This window comes from Aythya ferina (genome assembly GCF_964211825.1).
Source record: "Aythya ferina genome assembly, chromosome: 1".
In the NCBI taxonomy this organism is placed as follows: Eukaryota; Metazoa; Chordata; class Aves; order Anseriformes; family Anatidae; genus Aythya; species Aythya ferina.
The window spans coordinates 141,453,439-141,479,992 of record NC_140296.1 but is presented as its reverse complement, the minus strand read 5'-3'; the positions used below and the strand labels follow the sequence as shown (position 1 = coordinate 141,479,992).

Sequence of the window (26,554 nt, the reverse complement as noted above, 5' to 3'; positions counted from 1 at the left end):
TTTCAATGATAAACATGGCAAAATTATGCATTGACACTCATTATGTTATCTTTCCCCCTGGTTTTCAACCTTGGGCAGCCTGTTTCTTAAGGCAGGGAGAGCTCTGTCCCTGAGGCACTGAAGTAGAAGCTGTCTGTGAAGACTTGCTACCGAAAGGCTCACCTGGGCTTTATAAGGGTCTGGTTTATAGTGGTGTTGGTGACTGATAACTCTCTTGAGGTCAGTCCAGTCTGCACAGTGTGGGAAAGGAACAATATTGCTTGAGTCTCTTAGGCCCTCCACTCCTCTGAAGGTAGGATGGGTGTGCAGGGTTTGCACATGCATTCATTTGAAATGCTGAAAATTGCTTCGTATTCCCCACATACCTTCCCTTCATTCCCTCACCCTCTCCACAACAGTTTGTCATGTTGCCCTCAACATAGGCCAAGATCTTACCTATATTTTGTGAGAAGTAACTCTCCAGTGATAGTGCTCCAGCAAACGGCATCGCATTTGGAAACTGCCCTGATGTGTGGGAATAATTAGAATAGTTAATGCCTGGTCCTTGTGTATCAGTGGTGACTCCCCTCTTTGTTAACCCAATGAGGCTCTGGCATCATGTCATCCTGAGCTAAGATACTTAGTAGCTGTGGTGGTGCTTTGCCTATATCATTTGTTCACTTCATCAAACCGTCTGTGGGTTCCAAAGAACATCCTTGATCTTGTTTTCTTTCTTTTTCTCATGAAAGAACAACTGATTTCCTTCATGAGGGGAAGGGGAGGTGAGTGGTGGATCAGGAACAGAGCAGAAGCAGGGCTGTGGTGGCTTTACTCAGGTGGGCAGCTGAGCTCCACCACAGCTGCTCTCTCACTCCCCTTCCTCAAAGGGGAAGGGGAGAAAACACGTTAAAAGGGAGCAAAGGTTGAGATAAGGGCAGGGAGAGCACTCAGCAATTATTGTCACAGGCAAAACAGACTCAGCATAGGGAGATTAGTAAAATTTATTGCCTATTACTAACAAGCTAGAGAAGTGAGAAACAAAGGAAAGAAACTAATAACACCTTCCCCCATCCACCCTCTTCCATCTCCTCCCCCTGAGCAGTGCAGGGGAGCAGGGAAATGGGGGCTGTGGTCAGTCCCTGACAGCTTCGTCTCTACTGCTCCCTCAGGGTCCCTCTCTGCCCCCGCTCCCCGTGGGGTCCCTCCCAACTGAGCCTGTGGGGGCTGCCCACTGGCAGCAGCTCTCCAGGCACTGCTCCCACACAGCTCCATACCACGGGGTCCATCCCCCAGGAGCAAACTGCTCCAGCACGGGTCCCCCACGGGTGGGCAGCAGCTCCCCCCAGACCCCTGCTCCTGCGGGGGCTCCTCTCCACGGGCTGCAGCTCCGGCCCGGGGCCTGCTCCTGCGGGGGCTCTCCATGGGCCGCAGCCTCCTCCAGGCCACATCCACCTGCTCCACCGGGGGCTCCTCCACCCATGGGGGGGCTGCAGCGTGGAGATCTGCTCCATGTGGGACCCATGGGCTGCAGGGGGACAGCCTGCTCCACCAGGGGCCTCTCCCTGCACAGGCCGCAGGGGAACTGCTGCTGCCTGCCTGGAGCACCTCCTGCCCTCCTGCTGCGCTCACCTGGGGGCTGCAGGGCTGCCTCACTCCTCGCTCTCCCAGCTGCTGTTGTGCAGCAGGCTTTTACCCCTTCCTTAAATCTGCTCTCCCAGAGACGCAAATAACATCGCTTACTGACTTGGCTCTGGGCAGTGGCGGGTCCCTTTGGAGCCAGCTGAAACTGGCCCTTAGCTGACATGGGGCAACTGCTGGGCCCTGCTCATAGAGGCCACCCCTGCAGCCCCCCACTACCAAACCCTTGCCACATGAACCCACTACAAGAGGTTAGAGGAACACATACTGAGGCTCATTAGGATGGCTTAAATTTCACCTCAGTCTCTGTAGTGCCTGTGGACTATGGGCAGCTCCCTGCTGCGGGCTGCTGAGTCACTGCTCAAAGGCACTTGACTTTCCACCATGAGCTAGACAGAGACTTCAGGGGAACTTGGCCCTCCGAATACGGGCCTAGCTAGTGCTTTTTTCAGTTTGCTGTTGAGAAGAAGTTTGCTACAACCACTCAGCTCTCAACTCTGTAGGAGTGTGGTTTCACAATATTTCTGTTCGTCATATTTGACTAGTCGTAATAACATCTGTGCCCTTCCAGCAGTATGTTAAGAGGAGGGCTGTTACCAGTTGTGGGGGGTTTCTTCGCCTTTTTTTTTTGCTAACATCAGATTACAAATGCAGTCTGGTTTGTCGTGATGTGCTGTGGGCAGGCCAGGAAAGAATCACTGACTGGTTTGTTGAAGGGTAGTGCTGAGCGGAGAGGAGGGGAATATCAGAGGTTCACGAGACTGCAGGTTTTACTCTCGCTTATTTTGTTGTTTAAGTGTGGTGGTTCTGAGTCTGTATCACCTGTGGAAATAAAAATAAATAAATTGCTATTATCACAGCTGTTTGTTATTAGCTTGCATTACAGTAAGAATATTTCTTTCTAAATCAACCTCCAGAGAAAATCTGGATGATCAGAAGAGCAAGCGTGCGATCTCAGAGGCAGCAGGGGCTGCCTTTCCATGCTCAGTGCTAGGCAGTATGCAGAAAGCTAACCCAGTGCCACTGCTACTGTGCTCAAAGCAATTTAACTGATACAGTGATAGCCTACACTGTGAAAGAGCCAAGTGTTGCTGCCCATAAGCTCCACACATCTCTCAAGTCCCAGTTCAGTGCTTTTGCCAGGGGTCTATTCCTGCTTCATGTGCTCTTTAGTTAGTGCAAGTGGTGAACTTTCTCTCCTGTGCTTGTATACTTGGTTTTGTTTTGTTTCTGTGGAGATCCTTCCCCATTCAAGGGAGGTGACGAAGTGCAGTGCATGTGGCAGCCCTGGCAATGTCTGTGCAGAGCCTGGGCCCCTCGCGCTTCCCTGCGAGAAGAGCACTTTGCTTCTGGCCTGGTCGTTATCAGCCCTGCTGATTTGCCTACTGAAAGCCAGAAACCATTCACTTGTAGGCACTGGATTCCTAGTGTGTTAGGAAGAAAGTGATAACTGGGAGTTACCAAAGCTGAAATGCATTTTCCTTCTACTCTGGAAGCTGGGCACGGGGATAGATACAGCATTTTTTGGCACCGGTGCAAGCAAGAGCAGTTGCTGGCCGCCTTCTACCCTCACTCACACTAGCACACTGAGGTATCTCGGCAGACCTAACTGGAAGGTGATCAGGGTTAAAAACAACTCACCAAAATAAATAGTAGGCTTAATTTGGATCAGTTCCTCCTATGGATCACCGCTTGGATCCACAGAAAAAGTTATGGGAGAAGCAATGAGGTATCTTGGCACGGGAAGGCCACTGGTAGGAGACTGGACTAGACCCAGAGCCCAAAGCCATAGGTGTCAGGAAGGGTTTAAAAAAGAGGGGGACAACTGCACAGGAGAACTATTAAATGCAGAAGGGAGCAGAGGGAAAGAAAAATAATGGATTTTTTTCCAGTGCTTCATGTTATGATGGGACTGTACAGGAAAGCTTGGTAATTGAAAAAGGAATTTGCACTGGAAGGGCTCCCAGTACTGCAGCGATTGGTAAAATGCTCAAATCGTTTTTGTTAGGTACAAGGGAGTAATCTAACTTTTGCTTCCAGTTTCACAGGCATTGACTATATGGCATATCAAACTTTGGGGTCAGTGTTTTACACTTGCATTTTCTCTAACTGGAGCCCAGTTTTTAGGGTGTCTGCAGGTTTCGCCTAGCTGAATAAAATCCAGGAAACCCTGTCTGTGTGTTAGGATGTCTGTGCTCATGTGTCTGGTTTAACTGAAGTTGTGTGGCCAGAACTGTAATGTCAGACTTGAAAGTGACATTTTAAGAACAGCAAAATTAGTTCTTAGTAAATTACTGGAATTAGTGTAGATTGCAGCCTGCTGGAACAAATTAGGGATGCAGGCTTCAGACAGCACAGGAAATGCAATAAAATTAATGTTCAGAAACCTGTCAGATGGAGAAGCAATACAGAGCATGTGCATAAAGTGGAGAGGGAAGTGGTGTTCAGCTGTGCTCACATGCTCGTTGGACTTTAGTTTCTTCTTCTCTGAGTAATAGTGCCCAAGTGGTGTGTTGTGGTGACGTACTCGGTGACGGGGTGACTGCAGGGCGAGGAGGAGCTCACAGCAAAGCTCTTCCCAGTGGCTCCGTCCTCTGCGAGTCCCAGTTGCACCGGCTGGGTTTTGTCATCTCTCCCATAACGTGGGTCAGGCACATCCTGCTCCTGCAGAGGCCCTTTCCATTTTCTGCCAGCCTCACCAGATTCCCAGGTGTCCTCCTCCCCGTGCAGGGCGCGTGGAGCTGAAGCCATTGCTCACGTGTTGTTCCTCCTTTTTTTTCGCAGGGGACGGTCTTCAGCTTGGAATCGGAGGAGGAGGAGTACCCCGGCCTGATCGCAGAGGACAGCAATGACATCTACATCCTGACCAGCGACAACTCGGGACAGGTGAGCCCCCCGGAGTCCCCCACGGTGACCACGTCGTGGCAGTCGGAGAGCCTGCCCGTCTCCCTGTCAGCGAGCCAGAGCTGGCACACGGAGAGCCTGCCCGTCTCCCTGGGACCCGAGTCCTGGCAGCAGGTGGCCATGGATCCTGAAGAAGTCAAGAGCCTGGACAGCAACGGAGGGGGCGAAGAGAGGAGCGAGAACAACTCCTCCAACTCAGACATCGTCCACGTGGAGAAGGAAGAGATTCCGGAGGGCATCGAGGAAGCGGTGGTGTCGGCAGCTGCTGCGGAGACTATGCAGGCAGCGTTTCCAGCACCCCCTGCTCCTGTACAGCAAGCAAAAGCACCTCAAGCTGAAGCTGTGGCTGCCGAAAAAGCACATCCCTCCGCGCTTCCGCGTGCAAAACAGGAGGAAAAGGGAAAAGCGGCTGAAGAGCTTGTTGAACCCGAAATCCCCGCGCTAAGTAAACCTGTCCCAAAGTTAGCCCCGTCAGAAGAAAAGGCTGCGCCAGAACCTGAGAAAATACTGCTGCCAGGGGAAACAAAAGCGGGGAAGGAGGGTCGTTTGGAAGAAATAGAAGAGAAATCCTCCGTGGCAGAGGAGAAGCCGATCTTATTGCCGGAAGGGAAATCTATACTGCTGTACGGGGGGGCTGCCGCCGTGGCGATACTGGCTGTGGCGGTCGGGGTAGCGCTGGCGCTTCGAAAAAAGTAACAGAGCTCTCCGGAGGAGGAGGAGGAGGGAGAGAGAAGAGAGCCCGATCCAATTTTTGTAGTTGTGTTACCTAAAGGTTGAGCTGCCTGCTGTTTAATTGGACATTTGAGCAACGTAATGGTGACGGGGTGAGGTCATTCACTAAGCCTCCAGCTATGGACAATCACGTTTTTAGTAGAATTGGGGCGGGGACTGGTTTTTCGTGATTAAAGTACAGGGGTATTTTTAAAATAATAATAATAATAATAATAAATTCTGCAAATTTAAGGACTGAAGTGCAGGTGCTGAAGAAAGGGGTGCTCGTACTCTAGGAACTGGAACGGAGAGCCCCCAGGGGAAGGGGAGAGCCAGCTGCTGCCAACCCCTGGAGTTATTGGCTTCTCAGAGTGGCCGCTGTCGCAGCTGTGCTGGCTTGTCACTTCCCTTTGCGCCCCACGTCAGCCACCCCCAGTCCTGCAGCGAGAGGCTGGTCTCCCTTTTGTCTCAGCTTCCTCTCAGGTACTGCACTGCTCCTCGTAACCTCGCAGGTGCCCCCTAACCCCCCGTGGGAGAGTGCTTCTTCTTACCTCTCTGCTCACACCTGGATCGGCCCCTAGCAGCTCCCGAAGCCCCCGTCCCCTACAGATGCTGCCTCTCTGCGGCTGTGTTCCCTCCGAGCACCCCGGGGGAGGTTGGGGAATCCCTTGGCTCCGCTCCTGCCCGCCCCCCTCACTGCCACCCCCCAGTTACCAGGCGCAAGGTAATGCTGGACACGGGGCCGTTCGGTGCTGCGACACCAGCAGAGATACGGCAAAACTCCGTGTGAAAGGGGGGCTGGTGATGTTCCCCCAGGATATTCAGAGGTTAAACCCTGTTGTGCCCTGTGTCCTGCTGCGGTCTGCATCGTTCACAGGGGAAGCTGTGACAGAACCCAGGTGCACGGAGCAGTGGCTCTGGTACCCGAGCAGAACAGCATTAACCATCTCCTGTTTGCCCGCAGTGCCGCTCAGTGCAATTTCGTTTGCGATTCTGAGCCTGCCATTGGCTAAATTTGCAGGTGAGGAAGTTGCTTTGGAAAAGTATAACCCCCTCATCCTGCAGTCACACCATTTCCAATGTGTGCAAAGAGAAACCCAGAAGGTGTCACCGTGCACCAGTCACATCAGATCCAGCCGCACGTGGCTCCTCCAGCGCCCGTCTGTGTCTGGCCTTGGCTGGGCCGGAGCTGAGCTTTCCAGGCAGAATTCGTGGTGCATCTCTGAGGGTTTGTGCTGGCGCCGTGGCTTAGAGCAGATGGAGGGAGGTGAGAGGGGACTTGGGATAATGCAGAAATGGAAATGTGAGCTTCCTGTATGAGCTTACTCCTCATAAAGCACAAACACAAGGTACTTTATTTCTAAACGACGATAGCTAGAGTATTTCTCGTAACGAGCCTGTTTCTTAAGTAACCTGATAATCCAGAGATTTTGGCATATTCTCTATTTTAGCATATCCTTGCCACATTTTCCTACCCCACCCCATATCCCAGTATGCTGGTAAGTCAGTAAGAACCTGGCAGAGCCTAGGGAATTTTTTTTGTTTAAGCTTTTTTGAGAGTGGATTTTTGTAGGAAACTCGGGTTTTGAACTGTGTGAGGCTGAATGTGGAGAGGAAGGAGTGTTGCGTATGTACTACTGCTCGCTCAGGTGCTCTGGGCTCCACTGTTGACCACAGATGGCTCTTCTGCTTGTGTGTAAGAGGTGGCAGGTTATCCTTAAAACAAAAAAATCAACATAAAAACTAAACATACACAAGGTTGTCAAATAGAAGTGACTTTTTTTTTTTTCCCCATCTTTCTGTGTGTTCCCTCTCATTGCTGTACTGTGCTGGCCTTCATCCATCGCCCTCCCTCCTGGTACCTCATGGGGGCTTTCCTCGCTCTGTGGAGAGGCGTCTTTATGCTCCTTTTGTCACAAACATGCAAGTTTACAGTTTTGCTTCGTTTCACGTGGCACGACAGTGTGTATTGACGAGTGGTGTGCGCTGCGAGGGGAGGAGGCTGGTGCCAGGTGGCAAGGGCTGCTTTGCTGCCCGGCGAGGCAGGAGAGGCCTCCCCTCTGCTGCTTTGCTGGTGGCTTTGTGTCCTTCTCGTGTTAACCCCGTCTCCTTGCTGGAGGTGAGGTGCTGTTTGGGAAATGCCTGGTCTGCAGCTGCTCCGTGGGTTATGCAGAAGTACCTAAATACGCTCGGAAGCAGGGATGGGGTTTTTTGGATATGCTGGATAATGTGTGCAAGTTGGGGAGGGACAAGTTGTTCCTTTGGCTCTTCTCTCTAAGTGGTTGTTTTACTGGTAGTGTAGGAGATGAGCACAGGACAGATGACAATAAATCTACCAGGGAAAAGTCCCTGGCTTGCTGATGTAAGAGCCCGATGGGGCATTAGGTCAGCATCTTTTTCTGTACGCAGCAGTTTGAAGAAGGCAGCAGCAGTAAGGAAAACAAACGTGGTGGTGGTGGTTGGTAGGCATTTTCATGGTGGTGTGAAGGCCTCGAGCACCTGGTGCTTCGCAGCACTTACTGGAGCAGCAGCTGCACCGCTTTGTGCTTGGTTGAGGGGCCCCTTCTTGTTCTTCCCATCTTTAGGGTCTTGTAGATTGGACAATTCAAGAAGTGTTTGTAACTCTTTCTCCCCCATCCCTCTGTGAGTTTAGAAATAAAAATCTGTCGTGTCTTCCTCTTTCCTCGAGGAACACTCCACTAGCCAGAAGGGTTGGGTCTGGAGGTTGGAGTCCTGTGGTCAGAGCTGGACCCGGCCCTCTGGCAGTCACCAGCGGGGCTGTGCAGGCTCAGGCAGCAGCGCTCTGACCGACCGGAGTGCCAGGCTGCATGCTGTGGGGGCATGAATTAGCACATGGACGGGCTTTGTCCTGTCTGCAGGTACAGTAAAGTCACCCCAGATGGCACGGTGCAAGCACCCGGGACTTCCTGATGCACCCGCTCTTGCAGCTGGCAAAGGCAAGGCAGGAGCTGTATAGTGAGGAAAAGGCAGATGATAGAGTTATTCTCATGTGTGTTACTTAGCCCCTTCCCAGAAGTGCCTCGATACGTCCTTGAGTGGCCTGTACCTTAACGAAGTATCTACCTTAGACCCCTTCTTTCCTCTTCACCTTATCCCTGGCTGCAGCACGTCGAGCTGAGGTCAAGCAAAGGGCTGGAGCTGCACAGCGTGCAGGGCTGCCTCTGAACGGCCCTGGACACAGCCAGGACCTGGCTGGGCAGCGAGTGCGGTGTGTAACTGAAGTGAAGGTGAAAAGCTTGGTCTGTTCTCATTGCGATGATTGTAGTAGACAAAAATAATCTGAGGCCGCAACGCCTGCCCTACCTTCAGCCACAGCGGTGTGGCAGCACTAGCAAAGCCCCAGGAAGGCAGCTGTTGCTGGCCTGGCTCAAGTAGACATGCTGCTGATGGCACAGGCTTTCATTCCCTGAACCAGCACCAGCTCCTGCTACACGGCAGCTGCGGGGATACGTGGAGCCCAGGCTGCAGCAGGACGCAGCGTGCCAGGCAGGACACACTCAGCTGTAGGCACGTTGTCCTCCAGCTGGTTGCACCAGAGAACATTTCCAGTGAAGCACGGTGAGGGGAGGCACGTTTAATCCACCAGTATTCACAGCAGTACCGCCAGCTGCAGGCGGTGCCCGGGCTGTAGTGTTACCAATACATCCAGGGGAACCAGACTCCACCGCTCGGCTTCACCGCCCCACCCAGCTGACTCCATCACTTTTTTTCCCTATTCGGAGCTGACCCCGTCTCGGTCTCCTAGGTGGGCTGATTGCTTCCTCCTGGCCAGAAGGCTCCGGGTACGCTGCAGGAGAGGGGGAGCTGCAGTGGGCTTCCAGTGGAAGCTGCTTTCGATCTCCCTGCAGTATTTGCAGGGGGGGCAAGGAAACACTGTTGGTTTGGACAGAACAAGCTGCAGAGGACGCATCTGATTGCTATACCTTTAGGGGGTCTCTCCCCATTTTTAACTGGCAGTATAAGCTTTTATTCAAGCAGCAAGCTAAAACCCACTTGGTTGGAGTAGCAAAGTCTAATAGGACTGATGCTGAGGGGTGTGTGCTGCGGAAATCTTCCAGCAGGCTTCTGCTGGGTATCAGCAGGCAGGGGCTGACTTGGGGGATTTCAGGTTCTGTTCCCGAGAGGAGTGCCTGGGGGATGAGACCCTGAAGGGGCCTGAGGTCACCCCTTGCCCAAGGAACCGGTCATATTACTCCTTTTAATATGCAAGTGCAGCCCTTTTGGGGAAAACTGGCTAAAGCTTCTCGTGCCATTTGGTTAATAAAAGTGTTTCCACCTTTAAAAGAAAGTTCTTTCTGGCTTCGTTGTTCCAGGGTCAGTTTAAGTGAAGGGGTATGAACATTTTTCCCTCTGCCAATGGGACACTGCTGTAAGACCATGCCCCCAGGTTGCACTTTAATAAATGGTACAGTTTTCAAAAACAAAACCTAGGTGGTTGTTTTTTTTTCTCCTTTCCCCTCTTCAAGTGTAGAGGCTACCTAACAGTGAAGGTTGTCTTCATTAGGCAAGGTCATAACCAGTGTGCAGCTGCGTTACCCCTCACAGCATCAGAAGGAGAATGGCACAAGAACACGTGCAGAAGACCCACACCTCCTGAGACAGAGCCAGGTAGAAATTCAAATCCTTACAGAAGTACAGTTCTTGAGAACAGACATTTTTATTTAAAAAAAAAAAAACAGCAAAAACACTACAGTATTTACATCGTTTCTTCAGGGGCAGCTGAATCACAGGCAAAACCTCAGCCACCTTGTGTGTGAGCGGTTCAAGTATCAGAGACCCTGAGTCCACGTTTGCTAACTGAACCTGAGACACAACCACAAGAGGTTGCTGACGAGAGATGCCAGGTACACCGCTGGGCGCACGGCTGTCGCCTTCTCTCCCCTTATGGCAAGCTGTGCTAACACCAAAGCCCACCTTGCCTCCAGCACAGCCAGATCACATTCCCCACAACAATTCGCCCTTGTACCTAAAGTTTGATTTTTCAAGCAACCCCAGGTTGGTGTGGATGATGTAGCACCTGCATTTTAGCCTTCCCTGGCCAAACACTCGTGCTTTCTGAAAGGCTGCTTGCTGCCAGCACCCCTCTAGGGCGGAGCTGCCCCCCCCACACAGGCTGTGGTGGGCTGTGCTGATAAACCCCCCCTTCTACAGCTCGCTGCCTTCCCGGGAAGGGCTCACCCACAGCAGGGCCCAGCTGCAGCACAAAAGGCTGCAGAACCTGACAGCTGGTGAGGAGAAACAGGGAGGGATGGCTCAGTGCCCACCGCAGCCTCCCTGCACTACATCTGCTACCAACAGGGACAGGGGAAGAAAAGGAAAGGAAAAAAACCCAAGCTGGTGAATTAGACGGGGTAAGCACTCTACCTTGCAGGCACTGGCAGACCTGCCATGCAGCTCCCACTACCGTCATTGCCATGCCAGTCTACAAAAGCCTATCTACAAAGCTCTGCCTTCCCTTTCACAGCTGTATTCCAGAAGTTAAGAACAGGAGAAGTCATTTTAGCATCTGGATTTGCTCAAAGTCTTCAGGAGCCCGTTCTCCACACCGAGGGCTGGAGCTCTCTCACTCACGCAGCTGCAGGGAAAGAAACAGAACCAGCATCAGCCACTGAGCCTCGCCGCCCCCGGGAGGGGAGGGCAGCAGCAGCACGGCCTCTGCTGCAGGGGAGCGGGCAGGGGCTGGCTGCAGCCTCTCCAGCTCCCGAAGTCGGCAAGGCAGAGACACGAGCCAGGCGCTCTGGGGGCTGCTGTCCCGCTGCCCCACACCCAGGCCACCTCTCTGCCACTAGGGTGACTGCGTGGACAAGAGGCAGTCACAACTTTCTGCCCTACAGAATAAATCCCGTCTGCTGGGTGCTGCAGGGACGGGCAGCTCCTCCCCACCAGGCAGCTGGTTACTCCCACAGGACACGACCTAGGGCACTGAGGTCTGGCTGTAACCCGCAGAGCCGCGGGGCCGTGTCAGCACTCACCATTCTGGCAACGTAGCCGTGGAAGTGCTGGCTGATGTAGTTCACAGTGGTGCTGAAGACACGCTGGAGAAGGAAGGGCACCTTGTTTGCCACTTTCTTCGTTAGGACCATCGCTAGCACCAGCATGGCCTTCTCTCGTTCCAGGTCTGAGGGGATGGCTCGTGCAAGCACTTCCACGGCCTGCGACAGGCACCGGGTTATCTCCTGTGCAGAGAGAGAGGGTGTCAGTGCAGCAGCTGTGGGAGAAAGGGGTCTTGGCACAACCCACACGACTGCAGGGGCACCCACGGGGCGCTGTGCTCCTTCCCAGGCACACCCCTGGTGGCAATAAGGACAGCACCTCAGAGCTCAGCTGCTCACCCAAGGCAAAAAACAATGGAAACACCACTGGGAGATTCAGACAGTGCCTTATGTGCTCAGGGAGTAACAGCCCCCGCGCCTTCCTGGGATTTGCACCTAGCCTGCCTGAAAGGGCCCAGGAATCCTGGGCTCCCAGGTGCCCTGAACACAGGGAAGGAAGATCAGGGCACCCGCCCAGGTGGGGTGGCATGGAGAAAACAAGGCCAATTTCAAAGAAAAGCCTTCAAACAGGCAGGAGCTAGAGATGGGGTCCAGGCACAGATCAAGCACTGTCTTGCTCCCAGGATCAGTTCCCCAAGCAGGACATGTGCACGTGCACACATCAAGCTACACCAGTGATGTGAAAAATCAAGGTCTGCCCGGTCACATTGGTCTCTGCCTTACTGAGGACTGAAAGCTTAGGCAATGAAACTGAAGCCTGGAACCTACCTGGGTGGACAGCAAGACCAGAGGAGTGGGGAATGCCATTGGTTTGTGTATTTGCTAAGTGCGGGGGGTCAGAACAAGAACATCCCAAAAAAAAAAAAAAGTCCTGCCTTTTCAGAAAAGGCATACCCTCAAATCAAAGGCAGCACTAGCCTGTAGAGCATAGGAAACTTCATCACAGGCAGAGGAAGACAAACAAGCCAAATAGCCAGTTATATCTTGAAGATGACAAAAAGGTCTCTGGAGATACAAATTGTGCTTCTGGATCCAATCCAGGGAAGAAAGGTTTAATACCACACGCCTCCAATTATTTCCCTTGCAGAGCAGCGAGGCACAGCAGATGCTGGGCCAAGGACCAAGGCACATGACACCATTTGGTGGGGCAGACACCGCAGTGAAGTGCAGGTCACCCACCCAGGCCAAACCCCAGCGCTACTCCCAGTGCTGACAGCCTGTAAGCTAAAGGGTTAGGGCACTGTGGAAGGAAGCACTGGGTTTCACCACTTATTGCCTCACAGTGTACAGTAATAAACACAAACCAAGCTTCTAGGAGTGCTTTTGCACATGTGACAAGCAACAGACCAACAGGACCCAGCATGAGTTCAAAGATCTTAAGGACGAATACTGAACCTTAACCAGACAGTTGATTTTTAAAGATAAACCCTTGAGACAACAAAATAAGGGACAAACTACCTCAGCGTCAGTCCTTGTCCACAACTACCTCTGTTTCCCCATCTGCAGAAAGGGGACAAAGAGCACAAGTAACCCACTTGGCAGGACAAAGGCTGCCCCAGCACACAGCTCCATCACAGCATCAGCTCTAGTAAAATCTTCACATCAAAGTTCAGTGTTAGGGCTGTGTGTTAAAATTGCAATAATTAAGGCATAAAAACTGCAGAGATGCATGACAAGTCTGCTGCTCCTGAGTTACAGCAGGAAGGATCTGCTAGTAAGGTTGTTTTTCACTCACCTCTCTAGACAGATTCTCATTCAGGAAGTGCTGCACTAGATCATTTACTACTTTTGCTTTGACTTCTCTATCCAGCTGGTCTCCAATCTCAGCAAGCTGAGCAGCAATGGTCCGGACAATTTCTTCATTTACCTCAGGGTCAAACACTGCCAACACAGCGCAGGATTTAGTTCACAGGCTGCAGTCAGACTGGGTTCAGTGCAGGTAAGTTGTCCCATGGCATCTTTCCCATTGCCCTTACCAGCCTCCTCCCCACCCACCCCAGTCTTTTCCCTTGTTGTGACAGCTGCCTGTGCTACAGCTCTCTTGAGCAGCCAACAACTCATTTGCTTAAAAATGTGTTTGCTTTTTAAGCTGTAGTGTAAGTAAAGTGCTGCATCACCCTACACAAAAAACTTGAGGAGGGGAGTCAGAACATATCCAGCCAAGATCTGTGCAGGACTGCTACAGCCAACACCCTGCCTAGGGAGGGAAAGGGAACAGAGTGAGAATGATTTTTCAAGTGAAAACTGTCAGGACCCGTGCCTTAAGCACTACCTAAAACCAAGCATCTCCTTTTGGAGAAGCTTCCCATTGTTGCTTTGGGGTGTGAAATCAATAGTTCTCTATGACGGCTGCATATTTACTACAGCAGTTCCTCTTCGTGCTCCTTGGGTTGAGATCAGAGTGCCAGCTGACACATCCTGGGCAAGGGGCAACAGCCATGCTGCTCATGGCAGGTGGAACAGGAACAGCACGAGAAACTATGTGAGGAGCCATTTCTGCCACACTGGTACAGCACAAAGGGATTCGTTCAGTACCAGAAGAGCTGCTCCAAAAGCCTAGCCCAAGTGCTCAAACTCCTTGAGGAGCAGAGTGAGGCCTAGCAGAACTGCTGAAGATCACATTAAGGACAGCAATCAGTACCAGCTTTGTACCCCTTGTCTGACGGGCTGCAGACAGGCTGCGCCCAGGGTGACAGGTGCTCCAGAAATCCCCTTCAGAGAAGGCGTGTGGGAAGGAGAAGAGAGCACTCACCTTGCTCACCGTTCTGGAAGTGGCCGCTCCGATTCCCATCGGTCTGAAGCTCGCCATCACTGTCACAGTAGAGGATGTCTTGCAGAGGATACACGATCCCCTGGCTTCGTAGGGACGGCAGCTGCTCTTTGAACTCACAACCAGAGGACTCCTCCAGGAAAGCAAACAACAGCATGCGCTCCATCTGGTTAAATCCACCGCTATGGATATCCTAAACATGAAGGAATCACTGTTAAGCCCAAGTCCCACTCAGTAGGTCCGTGCAGATTCTGTTTTCCCATCAGTGAACACCTTTTTCTGGCCTCCTCTGGGCCCATTGCATGATGATGCCCAATTGACAAGACTTGAGCAAACTAATGCCAACTCCTGGATGTGCACACACAGAGAACTGCCTGATGGCTAACACCAGACAGCTCTGTTCTTACCAACCCACAGCAGAGGCATCAGCTCACCTCTTCCTGCATGTTTCTAGCAGTGGCACGGACTAAATCCCTGGTCAGAGCTCTTCTTTTAAAGCACAGCTGTGTACTCAGTACAAGTCTCCCGCTTCTGTTCACGGATCTGCATTTCAAAGTTTTTACCCCTGTATTTGGGAACTGGGCATTCTGCTTCCTGTACTGAGATAAGCCAACAGCTCCCCACTTAAATGTCAGAACAGTAATGAGGTAAGGAATGGAGAGAACAGCATCAGCCTTCAAAATCTACAGCTTGTATTTCTTTTTTTCATTTGAAAGGGATCTAGACAAGCTCCACAATAACCCCCCTCAGATGCCTGTGGCATCATATTTACTTGGGAGGAGACTGGGCAAGGAAGCGGAACAAGGGCAACACATCTGGAAGTGGAAACAAATGGGAAGTAAGGTGCATGATCAAGCACCAAGAGAAAGCACACCTCCCATGACCCAAGCATGGGTGTCTGCAGACAGCAGCAACAATCCCCTGAACAACCCACTGGAACTGGCACCAGATTTATGGCCAGAAGAGTTAAGGAAAGGCAGAGGAAAGAGGGCTAGAATTGTACCTTAACATGAAGTGATGTACAGACAGCAGCAGACATTTCAACAGCAGTTTAAATGTTTAGCAAAGACTTTGTGCGTGATAAATAGTAGCTTCAGGATTGTGTTTAATATCACACAAAGCACTAATGAAGTGATCGCAGCAATGTGTCAGTTTATTAGTTTTAGTAATTTGCTGCTTAATCAGACATCATAGGCTCTTAAAATCAGTTGCATCTCAAGTCTAAAGGGAGAATCTCACACTGAGGTGACGAGGAAGCAGCTTGCAAACTAAGTGTTTCCATCTGCTTCTTGTTTGCATTCGTGAGGGAGAGGAGCAGCACCAGAAACCCCAGCATGAACTCTGGGGAAGATGAGCCCAACTTTTTGAAACCCAGCCCCTTCAGGGCATCTCAGAGCAAGTGCACAGGAGAACCAGCGACTTCAGCCCCATTTGAAACCAACCTGTTCCATGATGGGTTCAGAAACAAAGCAGCTCTCGTCACCCTCTGCTTGAGATCAAAGTCCTTGCCCTGCAAGAGTGAGAATAAGTGGGGAAAGGCAAAAAATAACTCCTGCATACACACGAAGAAGGCCCCCCACACGCAGAGGTACTGCATACTGGCTGAAGATACTGGCTGAAAACAGGCACTGCGTTCCCACCCAGCCTTCTTCACCCCAGGCAACAGCCTGCCTGCTGCACAGGCACCCGCTGACCCCAAACGGGGTGAAAGCACCCGAGAGCCCACCTGGCCAGATCACCAGCTAGCCACCAAAGATCTGGACTCACGATGACAGACCCTAGTTTATTGTAGTAACTATTTAAAACACAGATGTGGAGGGGTAAGTGTGCAGGTGGGAAAAGAGGGAGGAAGTGAAAGCAGAAATGAATTCAAACTCTGAAGGAAGACGCAGTAACAGCTTCAAGAGACCAGGAATTTCCCAGCTTTTAAAGACTCTCAGAAGTCCCCAGAACCAAAACACAACCTCAAAGATACTTTTTAAAAAAAAAAAAAAAAAAAAACAAAACAAAAAACACAAAACACAGTAGCCCGCAGGCAGCCTTTAAGCCATGGGCTCTTTTCACTTAATCATTATGCTGAACTTCTGGATTCCTAAAACAGATGGCTTTGCATCACACCGTTTCTCTGTTCAGTTCAAATCCGTGCTGCTGCCACTCACCTCGACCCTAAGGAGCGTGCTGCCTGGTTAGAACGCAGTCCCCTCTGATTTCCTGGGACCTGACAGGAAACAGGACAGGACAACCCTTCTCTGGGGCTTTGTCTTTGCTGGAAGAGAGAGAGAGAGATGGTGATTAAGGTGGGAGAATTTGATAAGACATCCCTGGAATCAAGAGAAGATTGGGAAGTTAGCATTAAGTCAGCAGCAGGACCTTGGCTTTGTGCAGGGAGTCACCCAGATCAGGAACTCACCTGTAAGCTAAATCCTCAACTTGCAGATTTTGTGTATAGAAGTTTCCATTCAAAGCAATTCAGCCCAGAACAGAGGTGTCTGTGTTACCAGTAGGGAACAGGGGAGATCCTTTGACACGAAGGCCCGCCGAGTTAACCACCACCTCCTGAGCTACCACAGCTGAGACCACAGGAGGCGTGAAGCCACACTGAGCCTGTGCTGCCCACGCCACACCTGCCTCAGACCCACACTCACCGCAGCGACCCTGGGCTCCCCCAGCACTGCCAGCCCCACCCAGCCCCGGCCGATGCCAAAAGCTCCACGTGGGACCACAGCATAACCGGTCAGACAAACCCACGCTGCCTGATTTGGGCTCGGGATCTAACTTTGGCATACGAGTACAGGCTGAGCAAGTCTCTCCCTCTTTCCCCATCCTCACCAGCAGATGCAGGGCAGGTGTCCCGCAGCTCCGGGAGGCGCACGGTGCCACTGGAGCCAGGACAGCTGCAGCCTGCACACCAGCACCCAGGTGTGCGAGTGAAAGCAGCCGAGGGGGACTTCTGGACACACGCAGATTTTTTCCCCCCCGAGCATGCCCATGGTTTGCTGGTAGGGCTGCAGGGGCAGAGCGCAGCAGCTCGGGGCGTGCCCATGCAAGCACCTTGCCTGCACAGCTCCCCAGCACAGAGAGGAGCCAGCACGGGGCGCTGGAGCCTTCACGCTCCTCACACGGATTCCTGGAAAGCTGCAGCTTGCCTGGCAGCAGCTCTGACCATCCGAACGCCACATTTGGTGAGCTCTTGGTGCTCTTCAGAGAGACAAGCACATGAGCTGGTCCTGGCAGAAAGGAGAGGAGCCTCAGAGCAGCCCCTGCCCTGGCATTGCTCCCAGGGAGGGACCTGCAGCACGTGGGGGATCAGCTCATCATCCCCTTTCCCTCTGGGAGTCAGCTCCATTTCATCCAAGTTACACTCATCCACAAAAAAATCCACAAAAATAAAGATATTTTAAAAGCACAAAAATACAATCACCCGTCCTAACTGCAAACTGAGAGGCTGTCCGCTGGGCTGAGCTAAGGGGCTGCCATAAAGAACAGACTAAAACAAAACGTCCCCCTGCACTCCCCGAGTACTTATATGGTAAGAAATTGAGACAAAGCAGCTCTAGGTGGTGATTTCATGAACTCTCCCCACATCAAGCGATCACCACCCAGGCAGTGAGAGCCCCTGAGGGGCTCCAGCCTTTGGCTAAGCAAGCTCCACTTGGGTGGTCACAAACACACCTGAGAACAGGAAGAAATAACTTCTTTCCTGCCACAAAACAGCTCTCTACCATAAAGATAGCTTTTTTTTTTTTAAAACTACTTGTTCCAGAGGCCTCAAATTTAGGTAACTCCCTTGAATCAATACAAGGGGTTTTGATATTTACAGAGCTCATCCTGAGAAGTCAAACTCCTTCGTGGCAGCTCAGAAAAAAAAAAAAATATATATAGATAGATAGATAGATCAGACCCTCGAAGAGCAAACCCCTGAATAATCAAATGCAATCACACCAATGCCATCTGAGTTTAATTCATTAAAGCTTTTGAACCCTGAAAGCTGTAGATCAGGATTTTAAGACATCTTCCAATGGATGTAAGAAGTTACCTATTACGGGATGAACAGTATCTTTAGTAGGAAAAATGAAAGTAAGATGGAGATGGAGATTACAAACTATCTATACTCAGATTCAGAGTAAAACTTGATTAGCTGCTAAGGCTGCTTTACAACTGCTAAAAGCCTTAGAAAGTATTTTATGGAGGACGATATCTGAGTTAAAATGCCAGTTAATTTTAATGCATTATTCCTCCAGCCTCTGTTGCAGCTCCGCACCGTGTCAAGCAGACACTCAGCAGAACAGCCAGGAATGAACAGATGCAGCTGTGAGCCTGCTGATCCTCCTCCCCACCAATTTTTCATCTCCTTATTTCCTCCCCCTCCACACCTCGGTGGCCGCTGCCTGCTCAGTTACGAGCTGCACGTTGAAACGGTGCCAGCCCCGTCGAGCTGAATCACTGTAACTTGAGGGAGATCACCTCCAAAACAAACCAAAACATGAAAAAATAGCATAAGCAGCAACCCCTCCTACTCAAACTGGGCACCAGCAGCAAAAGCTGTTCTGTGTTAACGCAGAGCAGAGCGCCCAGCGAGTCCCACTGCTCGGAAGGAGCAAACACGTGGGCAGAGAGAGGCAAAGTTACTCACAACTCCTCCTAGGAGCCACCGCCTGCTCCCGTGGGGCTACGAAGGACATGACAAACGAGCATTTCTCCTAGCTGAGAAGTGCTGGAAGACCGATAGATGTCCCACAAGGGGTCTGACCTCAGAAGATAAACTCGGAGAGTCCAAAATAGCGAGGGCATCACTTCCCTGCAGCTCTTGCCCAAAAGCTACTGCAGGGCCCCTGTGGATGTAGGCCTACCTGCACACACCCTGGGCTTTCCCTGGGATCCGACAGCCGGGAACAAGCACGGTGATCTCTTTCCCAAGGCGCTTCTGTCTTCCTGTAAGCCCATGGTGACTTCCAGCAAATACACAGCTGCTAACCCGCCAACACACCTCCATGTCCAACCTGGCTGCACACACCTCTGGGCAGCAGGGGGTGGCACTGCCTCCTTTAACAGCTCCTCTCGGCCCCAAGACATCCTGTACAACACCCAGACAGCCCCGCCATCAGCCAAACCTCTCACTGTGCTCTGTCGAGATCCTTATCTTTGTTTCACCTTGGCTTGGGAGCCAACTCTTCACAGCAGAAGCCGTGAAAAGGCCTCGGTCATCAAGGGGAGAGCTTGCAGCCTGCGCAGTGATTCCTCTGCCTGGCAGCTGGAGATAAGGATTTATTTTTGGCAGTCGGGATGACGACATCGTGGAGCAAAGGGAACAACAGTACCTGCGGGTCCATCTCCGGACCTGGCGGCCTTCGCTTGTCTGGCGGGCAGAGCCCCTCACGGGAGGGATCACCTTACAGACGGGGTGTGTGGAGCTGATGCAACTCGCTCTGTCTCCTGATGTTTTAGATCCCCATTTCAAACCACAGCCACCCGATTTCACGACGCTCCCCAAAGCGTGCCACAGGGGCAACAGCTTTACAGGAGTCAGCAGCATGTCTCAGAGCTACCGAGCTCCTCGGGTGAGGGAAGATACCCTGCCCTGCCCGTGGGCTCAGGCACACACCACAGCCAGTTCCGTGGGCTTTTTCTTCCCCTTTTTGAAGAGAAGCATTACTGGAGGCTCTTCTAAAGAGAATAGTTAGACTGACCTTTTTATGAGACATATTTAATCTCCCAGGGGGGCCACATTATTTTTAATTCTGTGCTTTTGGCTGGAGGTTTTGCTGACTACACGCTTACAGCAATCCTCCAGCTGTCAGGGGCAGCTCTGGGACTGCCTAGTGGGAAAAGCCATCCCGCTTCCTCCTCAGCTCTAAAGGCTCTCCCCCAGGCGGCACTGTCAGCAGACAGGAGGGAGCACAGCGCATTGCCAGTCCTCTTTAGAGGGGAAAAGAAGGAAGAAGTGGGCTGCTGTGATGACTGGTTTTAATATCCAACCTCAGGAGCCAGCCTAGGGACGCAGCAGGGCTGGGTTTACTCAGCACGAAGCCTGCAGCTTGGGCTGCCCCAACGCGCAGAGCCAGACCCTGGATTCAGCGGGACCCAAGGGGAACCTGCGCGCCCCCCTATTTTGGGGACCAGCTGAGGAGTCACTCTGGCCCTTGGAAGGGACTGGACACGGCAGCTGCCACCCCAACTAGAGGACAACACCTCCTCGTCCTGAACACCCAGACTCTGTCCACACGTGCCAGCACGAGCACAGATCAGCCAGGAAAGCAGCAGCGCTGCTTCACCTCGCGAAGGAGGTGCATTTCACTGCTGGTACTGGCAGTAAGGAACGAGCGAGCTGACTGCCTGACTGGGACATCAGGAGAGCCAGGAAGGGAACTGGTAAGGAAAGACAGACACGGGGACACTAGCAGCTCCAGAGCCTACCACTGGACCAGAACTACTCCTCCAGGCCCAGGAGGTGGAGGAGTAACCGCAGGGCCTCCTGAAACACAGGAGCTGCAGAGATGCTCCCAGCACAGGATTTTAAATGCAGGATCAGCAGGGGACATGTGGGACTAGGTGTGCAGGAACGGGAAGGGAACATTGTAAAGGAACCCGACCAAAGTCCCCTGCTAAACAAAACCGAGCCTGCTGATGCAATTGGCAGCAGGGCACTGGCCAAGATACTACGCAACGGTGCTGAGCGCAGGACGGGCTCCTCTCAGCACCCCAGGCCACTTGAAGTGGAGCCTGTCCATCTCACCCAGCTCTGAGCACCCTCTATAAAGGAGATTCTTAAGAAATTACAGAAAAAAAGGGTATAAAGTCAGATCCTCACAGCAGCACGCTATGCTGCTCCGGCAGCATGTGCAGCACCATCTCAGTGCTTGAGAACTTCTGCAAAAACACCACGATGCACTTTAAGCGGGCTTCCTTCCTTCCGAAGGTCAGACACACCACAGCTACCAACACCCCTGTCTGCTAGGAAGCAGCCACGCATCAGTACAAGCAGGCAAGGTGATCCTCAGAGAAGCCAGACACCATCCCCTCTGGTGACACGAAGCGTGCTGGCCCTCAGAACACTCTCCTCTTGTGCTGCATTTCCAACTCTTATTCCTGCCACAGAAATTAAACAGGTGAAGCCAGCGGTAAAATAAAAAGGAGTCATTTTGGTGGAACCTCTTCAGACAGGAGCCCATTCAAACTGTGCAACCAGAAGGGATGGTGACAACACAGCTCTCTCAGATCCAATTAAACCCTTTCGACAGCAACTCACCAGCATTGTGAGGACAAAGAAAGCGTGATCTCTGCTAAGCACCTTTAAACAACAACACACAGCTAAGAGAATATTCTCTTCCAAAGAAGTGCAACGGGGCTGTTTGGAAACTGCCAAGCAGCTGCCCAGGGGAAACACCCCTTCTTACTTCTCGGCACCCCGCATCAATCTTCTCCTCGACGTTGCCTCGGGCTCCCCAGCTGTAGGTCCACGGGCGATGCGGAAAAGCGTGGATTTTACTGCGAGAAAAAGCATGACAGTGCACAAAATAATGCAGCCTATTTCACTTTCAGTTTTAGCTTAAGAGGAAACAGATTAATGTTTTGTCCCAGAAAGTGAATGCAAAACCAAATACAAGTGTAAAAATGTCAATGTGAATGTCAGAACAAAACCAAAATACTGCAGCTAGCTGATGCAAGCAGATTTGTTTTGTATAGCTGTTAGTTAATACAAGGGTTAAACAAGCCACTGGGAGTTACACTGATAAATTAACTTGTTTTCCTCCTTTAAGGAGATTAAAAACATCTCAGCAAGTTAGAGAGACACGGCCACCGCCTGTTCGTTCACCGTGACACCGCAGCGAGGACATAGCAGGAACTAACCAAAGGTTGGGGTGCTCTGACAGGAAACACAGCAGGCTTGCTGACACCAACACAAATCCAGCACCCATAGCCCAGGTGCCCTGCTCACACCTTAGCCAAAGCTGAGGAGGAGGCCTGGGATTATAAAGTCATGTTCTGAGCAAAACACTCCGAGTAAAAGGAGTTCAGAGCCCCAGTGACCCCCTCCCCTTTAGTGGGGAGTGTCACACAGGAGGATATATTGCAGCATACAACCTTTCCCTCATATTCACCACCAAGGACAGCCCAGCCAAACCGCACCATGACCAGGAGGCATGCTTGGGTCAAAAGAGATACAGAATCCTCAGGAAAAGGACCAGCTACATCCATCCTGTAACCATTAACTGATGAGTTTTAACTAGCCCAGCTTCCTCATCCCGAGATAAGCCATCCAAAACTAAAATGGGATCAAACTTCAAGTAGGAGCCTCGCACTTCCAGTCAATCTACAAATTCAACCCCCTAATTAAAAAATATTTGCAAGCATTTGGCTTGGTACAGCATGCAGATATGAAGATAACTCCAGCTCCAAATAAAGTGCAATCTGACGCAGGCAAAAAGCCACAGCATGCTAAGAGAAAACCAGAGGAAGGTGCTATGCAAAGAAATATCAGATTTGCTGGTAAATTCAGCTGAGGGGCTGCTAACAGGTGGAAATGAAACCTGCTCTTTAGCAGTCAGTTCCTTTCAATAGAGAAAACCAGTGGCTGGGCTGATTCCCCTAACCCCCTGCTGCTTGGTAGCTCATATCCAGGGGCACCAGGAGCAGCTTTATGGAGGAGCCTACCTCACACAGCCACCACCCTGCAGTTATGTCAGCGGGCCGTGTGTGGGGCTATTACAGGCTCAAGGCTGTATCAGGTATTACGTCCTACTCGCCTGTGCACCCTGCAATAAGGGAAGCAATAACTTCTGGATGCCAAGCCACTCCGGAAAGGTCTCCAGAGGTGGCAGTCACAGGATTTATGTGCCTGCCTGCCTCCAGATAAAACATTTTCATCCTATCACAGCATAATCTGTTCGATCTGCCAGCTCCTCAAGACTTCTGAGGAGCGAGGGTGACCCCGCCATCCTGTTACACAGGAAAAACAATACCAGGAAACAGCCTAACAGGGGTCAGCTATGCCAGGAGTGCTCACGGACTACACACACACCAGCCTTCCCCAGTTATAATTACCACAGCTCTTACTGCTCTGGAGTTAACGGAAATCAAAAGCCACCGAGCATCTCTGCAAGGCGCCCACGTTACCCAAGCACAGCCTGCTAGTGCTGGGGGCAAGCACAGGAGTCCCGAGCACGGAGACTCGAGGCTTGCATAGGCAGCACGATCCTGCTGATGGTGTTGGTTAGGCATGGAGCTGGACACGCAGCACGCCGACCTGTGCCAGCTTACACCTGGGTGTAAGAAATCGGCGAGGGGCTGGTGGGACCCCAACGAAGCCATCTAACCAAGTGGTCTTGTGTTTCCTTCCTAAATTCAGCAGATACGAATAAATACTTAATTAGAAAGAGGAGGCAAGTAAGAATGCAAGACCATGCAGAAAGACCTCCCGTTCAACCAGTATCCTTCACAATGTTATGCTTTCATAAGCAGGTGAAAAAAAGTTTCGGTTTGACTAAAGACCAAAAAACGATGATAAGAGAACCCCCAATCACCCCCCCAACACACACAAGTGGACTTTTTCTAAAAATCCTTTACAAGGAAAGAGAAAGCACACCTTAGAAACAATTTCCTGCTGGGGAACCACCTCGCTCCTTCCTCCACCAAAGGGCTGAGGAGGCCGTGCACGAAGCGCATGAAATTTTAACCCAGATACCCCAGGAAACACCAGAGCAGGGGGCGCGTTGCTCTGAGAGGAGCCTGGGCCTTCCGCACAAAGTCCGCACATTAGTCTTTAACTAATTCTGAGGCGCTGGCGCCCTGATTTTTAGTTAACATTACAGAACATTGTTCTTTTAAAAAAACACAAAGTCACCACAGACTCGCTCCGAGAGGCGGGAGCAGGCAGGGGCCGCCCTTCCCTTGCTCCCCCACTGCCACCCCCCATCCCCGCAGCCGCCCCTCCTGCTGGAGGGCAGGGGTCCCTCGGGGGTCCCTGCCGCAGGATCAACCCCCGGTAAGCCCCCGAAAGCCGCCCTCTGGGCTGAGAGCTCCCGGCACGGCCCCACACGGGCTGGGAGAGAGCAGCCGAGGGGACAAAGCCAGCGGCGGGAGCAGCAGCGGGTTGACCTGGCGGCCGGCCAGAGCCAGCGCGGGAGGGAGCCCCATCGCGATACCGGCGACAGCGGGGGGACGGGCGGCGAGTTAAACGCAAATAAAAATAAAAACAAGCGGCTGAAGGCAGGGCTCAGCGGGTGGAACAAAGCCGGCCGGCCCGCTGCTGGCCCCGCCGCCTTCCCGCTGCTCTCCTCCCCCCCCCCCGGCGCCGCACTCACCCCGCGGGCGCAGCCCCGGTGCTGTCGGCTCCGTCCCCGCGCCGTTGCCGCTCTCGCCCTGCCCCCGCCGCCCGCCCGCCATTTCATGCTTCCCGCTCCGCCCCGCTCCGCCCCGCACCGCCCCTGGGCGCCGGGCCAGCGCCATGGGCCGCCTGCAGGAAGTCTCCCTCAGGAGCTGGTCCCGCTCGCCTTAGCCCTGCTTAAAATAAACTTGTTTCTTTCACAAGGAGATTTCCTCTCAGGCTCGCGGTCCTGCCCGGCGTGCCGAGGCACCCCGCGCAGCCCCTCAGGGATGGGGTCAGGGGAGGGCTGGCTGGCGCCAGGTCGGAGACGATCTCGGGGGGTCTCTTCCAGCCTAGGTGATGCTGTGACAGCGGGCACCCCGAGGCTGTGGCGAGGGAGGGCTCGCTATTTTCGGCATTCCTGCAAAATCGGGGGCAAACGGGCTCTGAGTCAGGCTCCAGTAATGCGCTCGTCCTCTGCCAAGTTTTCTAAATTCCGAAGGAATTTGACAAGAGACGTGCAGGGAGACTTCCTTCTTGCAAATTGCTGAACTTGGTCTTGGAAAGGACGCACTGCTAGCCCCACGTAGGCAAAACCCCTATTTTCTCTTTTTTCTTAGTCAAAGAAGCCGTATGTTTCTCCTCAGAAATCTGCATATTTTTTAGTTTCTGGTATCTGAGTAAATTGGATTATTTCATGTATTTTTATACCAAATATTAATAATAAAGCGACATTATCTTTCACTTAAAAGAAACCACGTGGTTCCGTACCTGAGACATTCAGAAAAGCACCATATACTCAGCAGGTTTGGAAATCTTTGTTTACTCATTCCCTTGCTGCCTACAGGCATCTACAGCAAACATGCCAAGAGAAACGGTACTTTTTATGAGGTTTGGTTTGGACAGGGTGGTTTTGTGTTTTTTTTCTTCCTTTGAGTGCTGTGTAAGAGGAAGGAGGCAACTTCATCGTTTCCATCAAGTGATGTCTCTTAACGAGAAGCAGAAGGCCCCCTCCCTCTCTCTGGGAGGATGCGGTCGAGCACCCACATGCCAGCACTGTGGGTTTCGCCCACCGCCACCTGTAGGACCCTTCTCTCTCGTGACAGCTCCGCTGCTGCTGCTGCTGCTTGGGATCTGAGGGAGGAAGACACGCTCAGGCCCTGCTCGAAGTTTTAATGTGAATCACCTCCAGTCCCCTTTCCTGGAAAGACATGTGGCCAGGTCACATCCTGGGAGGATTAGGTTTGCATTCTCCTGTATGCAGAACTTAAAAGCGCAATTGCTAATGTAGGCAGCAGTTACAGCACATTTTTCATAAACTGATCAACACAAGGCCAGAATGCCAGGTTTTTCACCTGCTGCTCTCTCTTACTATTAGGCACAACTCATCTCTAGTTATTTTTTTCCTGTGAAGTTGTATAATATAGAGAAAAATACACAGAAGTGGGGAAAAAAAACAACACCCTGGATCTTTGCCTTTATCCAGGCGCAGGAGCTGTATTGCATGATCTCTCTCCTCTGCTGCCAAAAAGAGGCGCTGCCACATCTTGACATCATGTGTTCCTAACAAACGTATCTAAATCTTCCTTCCTACGCTGTTCTTCAGAGCCAGCGGCGTTTTCATGCCACGGTCACTGCTGGACCCCAGGATCTGGGGAGGGTCACGGTTCTCTGCCCCACTGCCGACCTGCCCCTCTCTGCACAGAGCACGAGGCAGCTTCGACGGAAGGAAGGCCACGTGTAAAAGTGCCGGGGCTCCTGAGGGCTACGTTATCAGCCATTGAAACTGAAAGCAACAGCTGCCACAATGCAGGGCTCCTGAGACAGGAGTGCTTTGTTAGAGAGCCTTTTTCTGGTGTTATTTCCTACCCACACATGGCTAATCTGTACAGGAAGTGTGACGCTGCTCACCTCAGGGCTCTGCAGGGTCAGTGTGGCTCTTGGCCGGAGTAAACAAGGTGGGATGGTCTCCCCGTGGGCCTGGCTGTTCGTTCATAAAACAGCAGCACCTGTGGCTACCTGGTTGCGATCAGACGGCCTTCCTGGGTGCTTGATGGGCATAGGCTGAGGGGCAGCCCCTGAGGTGTTGAGGCAGCAGGATGTCAAGTGCCCTAAGCCACGAACAAGAGCTGAGCTCCTGTCTGGGGGTCCAGGGGTCACTTCCCATACACCAACTTCTTATTTGGCACCAAGGGAGGGACTTGCACACAGCAGAAATAATCACGGCCTTCTGCC

The 26,554-nt window shown here is 52.1% G+C and overlaps 2 protein-coding genes across 6 annotated transcripts in view; one reads left to right on the top strand and one right to left on the bottom strand.

Moving 5' to 3' along the window:
* BCL2L13 (BCL2 like 13) overlaps window positions 1–9,679 on the top strand; it is a 40,549-nt gene extending 30,870 nt beyond the window's left edge. For all 4 annotated transcript variants that reach the window (XM_084499166.1, XM_084499167.1, XM_084499169.1 and 1 more), the window contains one exon: window positions 4,402–9,679. In XM_084499166.1, coding sequence (XP_084355292.1) covers window positions 4,402–5,217 — 816 coding nt within the window. In that variant the 3' untranslated portion in view covers window positions 5,218–9,679. The remainder of the gene's footprint in view (window positions 1–4,401) is intronic.
* A 215-nt stretch (window positions 9,680–9,894) lies between these two features.
* BID (BH3 interacting domain death agonist) lies at window positions 9,895–24,389 on the bottom strand. Of its 2 annotated transcripts, XM_084499366.1 has the most exons (8): window positions 24,318–24,367; window positions 21,411–21,501; window positions 16,176–16,282; window positions 15,459–15,526; window positions 13,999–14,209; window positions 12,982–13,127; window positions 11,226–11,429; window positions 9,895–10,828 (listed from the first exon to the last, which is right to left on the bottom strand). In XM_084499366.1, the coding sequence occupies exons 4-8, from the start codon at window positions 15,465–15,467 to the stop codon at window positions 10,817–10,819; spliced, it is 582 nt and encodes a 193-aa protein (XP_084355492.1). In that variant the 5' UTR covers window positions 15,468–15,526; window positions 16,176–16,282; window positions 21,411–21,501; window positions 24,318–24,367; the 3' UTR covers window positions 9,895–10,816. The 2 variants fall into 2 exon arrangements, with proteins under 2 accessions (XP_084355492.1, XP_084355491.1); XM_084499365.1 differs by lacking the exon at window positions 21,411–21,501 and having other exon boundaries at window positions 24,318–24,389.
* Between the last annotated feature and the right edge of the window lie 2,165 nt (window positions 24,390–26,554).

Bases quoted from the DNA above. Each gene is read 5' to 3' on its own strand.
- BID (XM_084499365.1), bottom strand. The intron at 13,128-13,998 runs GTGAGTGCTCTC...CTGTGTTGGCAG, and splicing joins CTTCCAGAACGGTGAGCAAG to TGTTTGACCCTGAGGTAAAT. The intron at 11,430-12,981 runs GTGAGTGAAAAA...CTCTCTGCACAG, and splicing joins ATGAGAATCTGTCTAGAGAG to GAGATAACCCGGTGCCTGTC.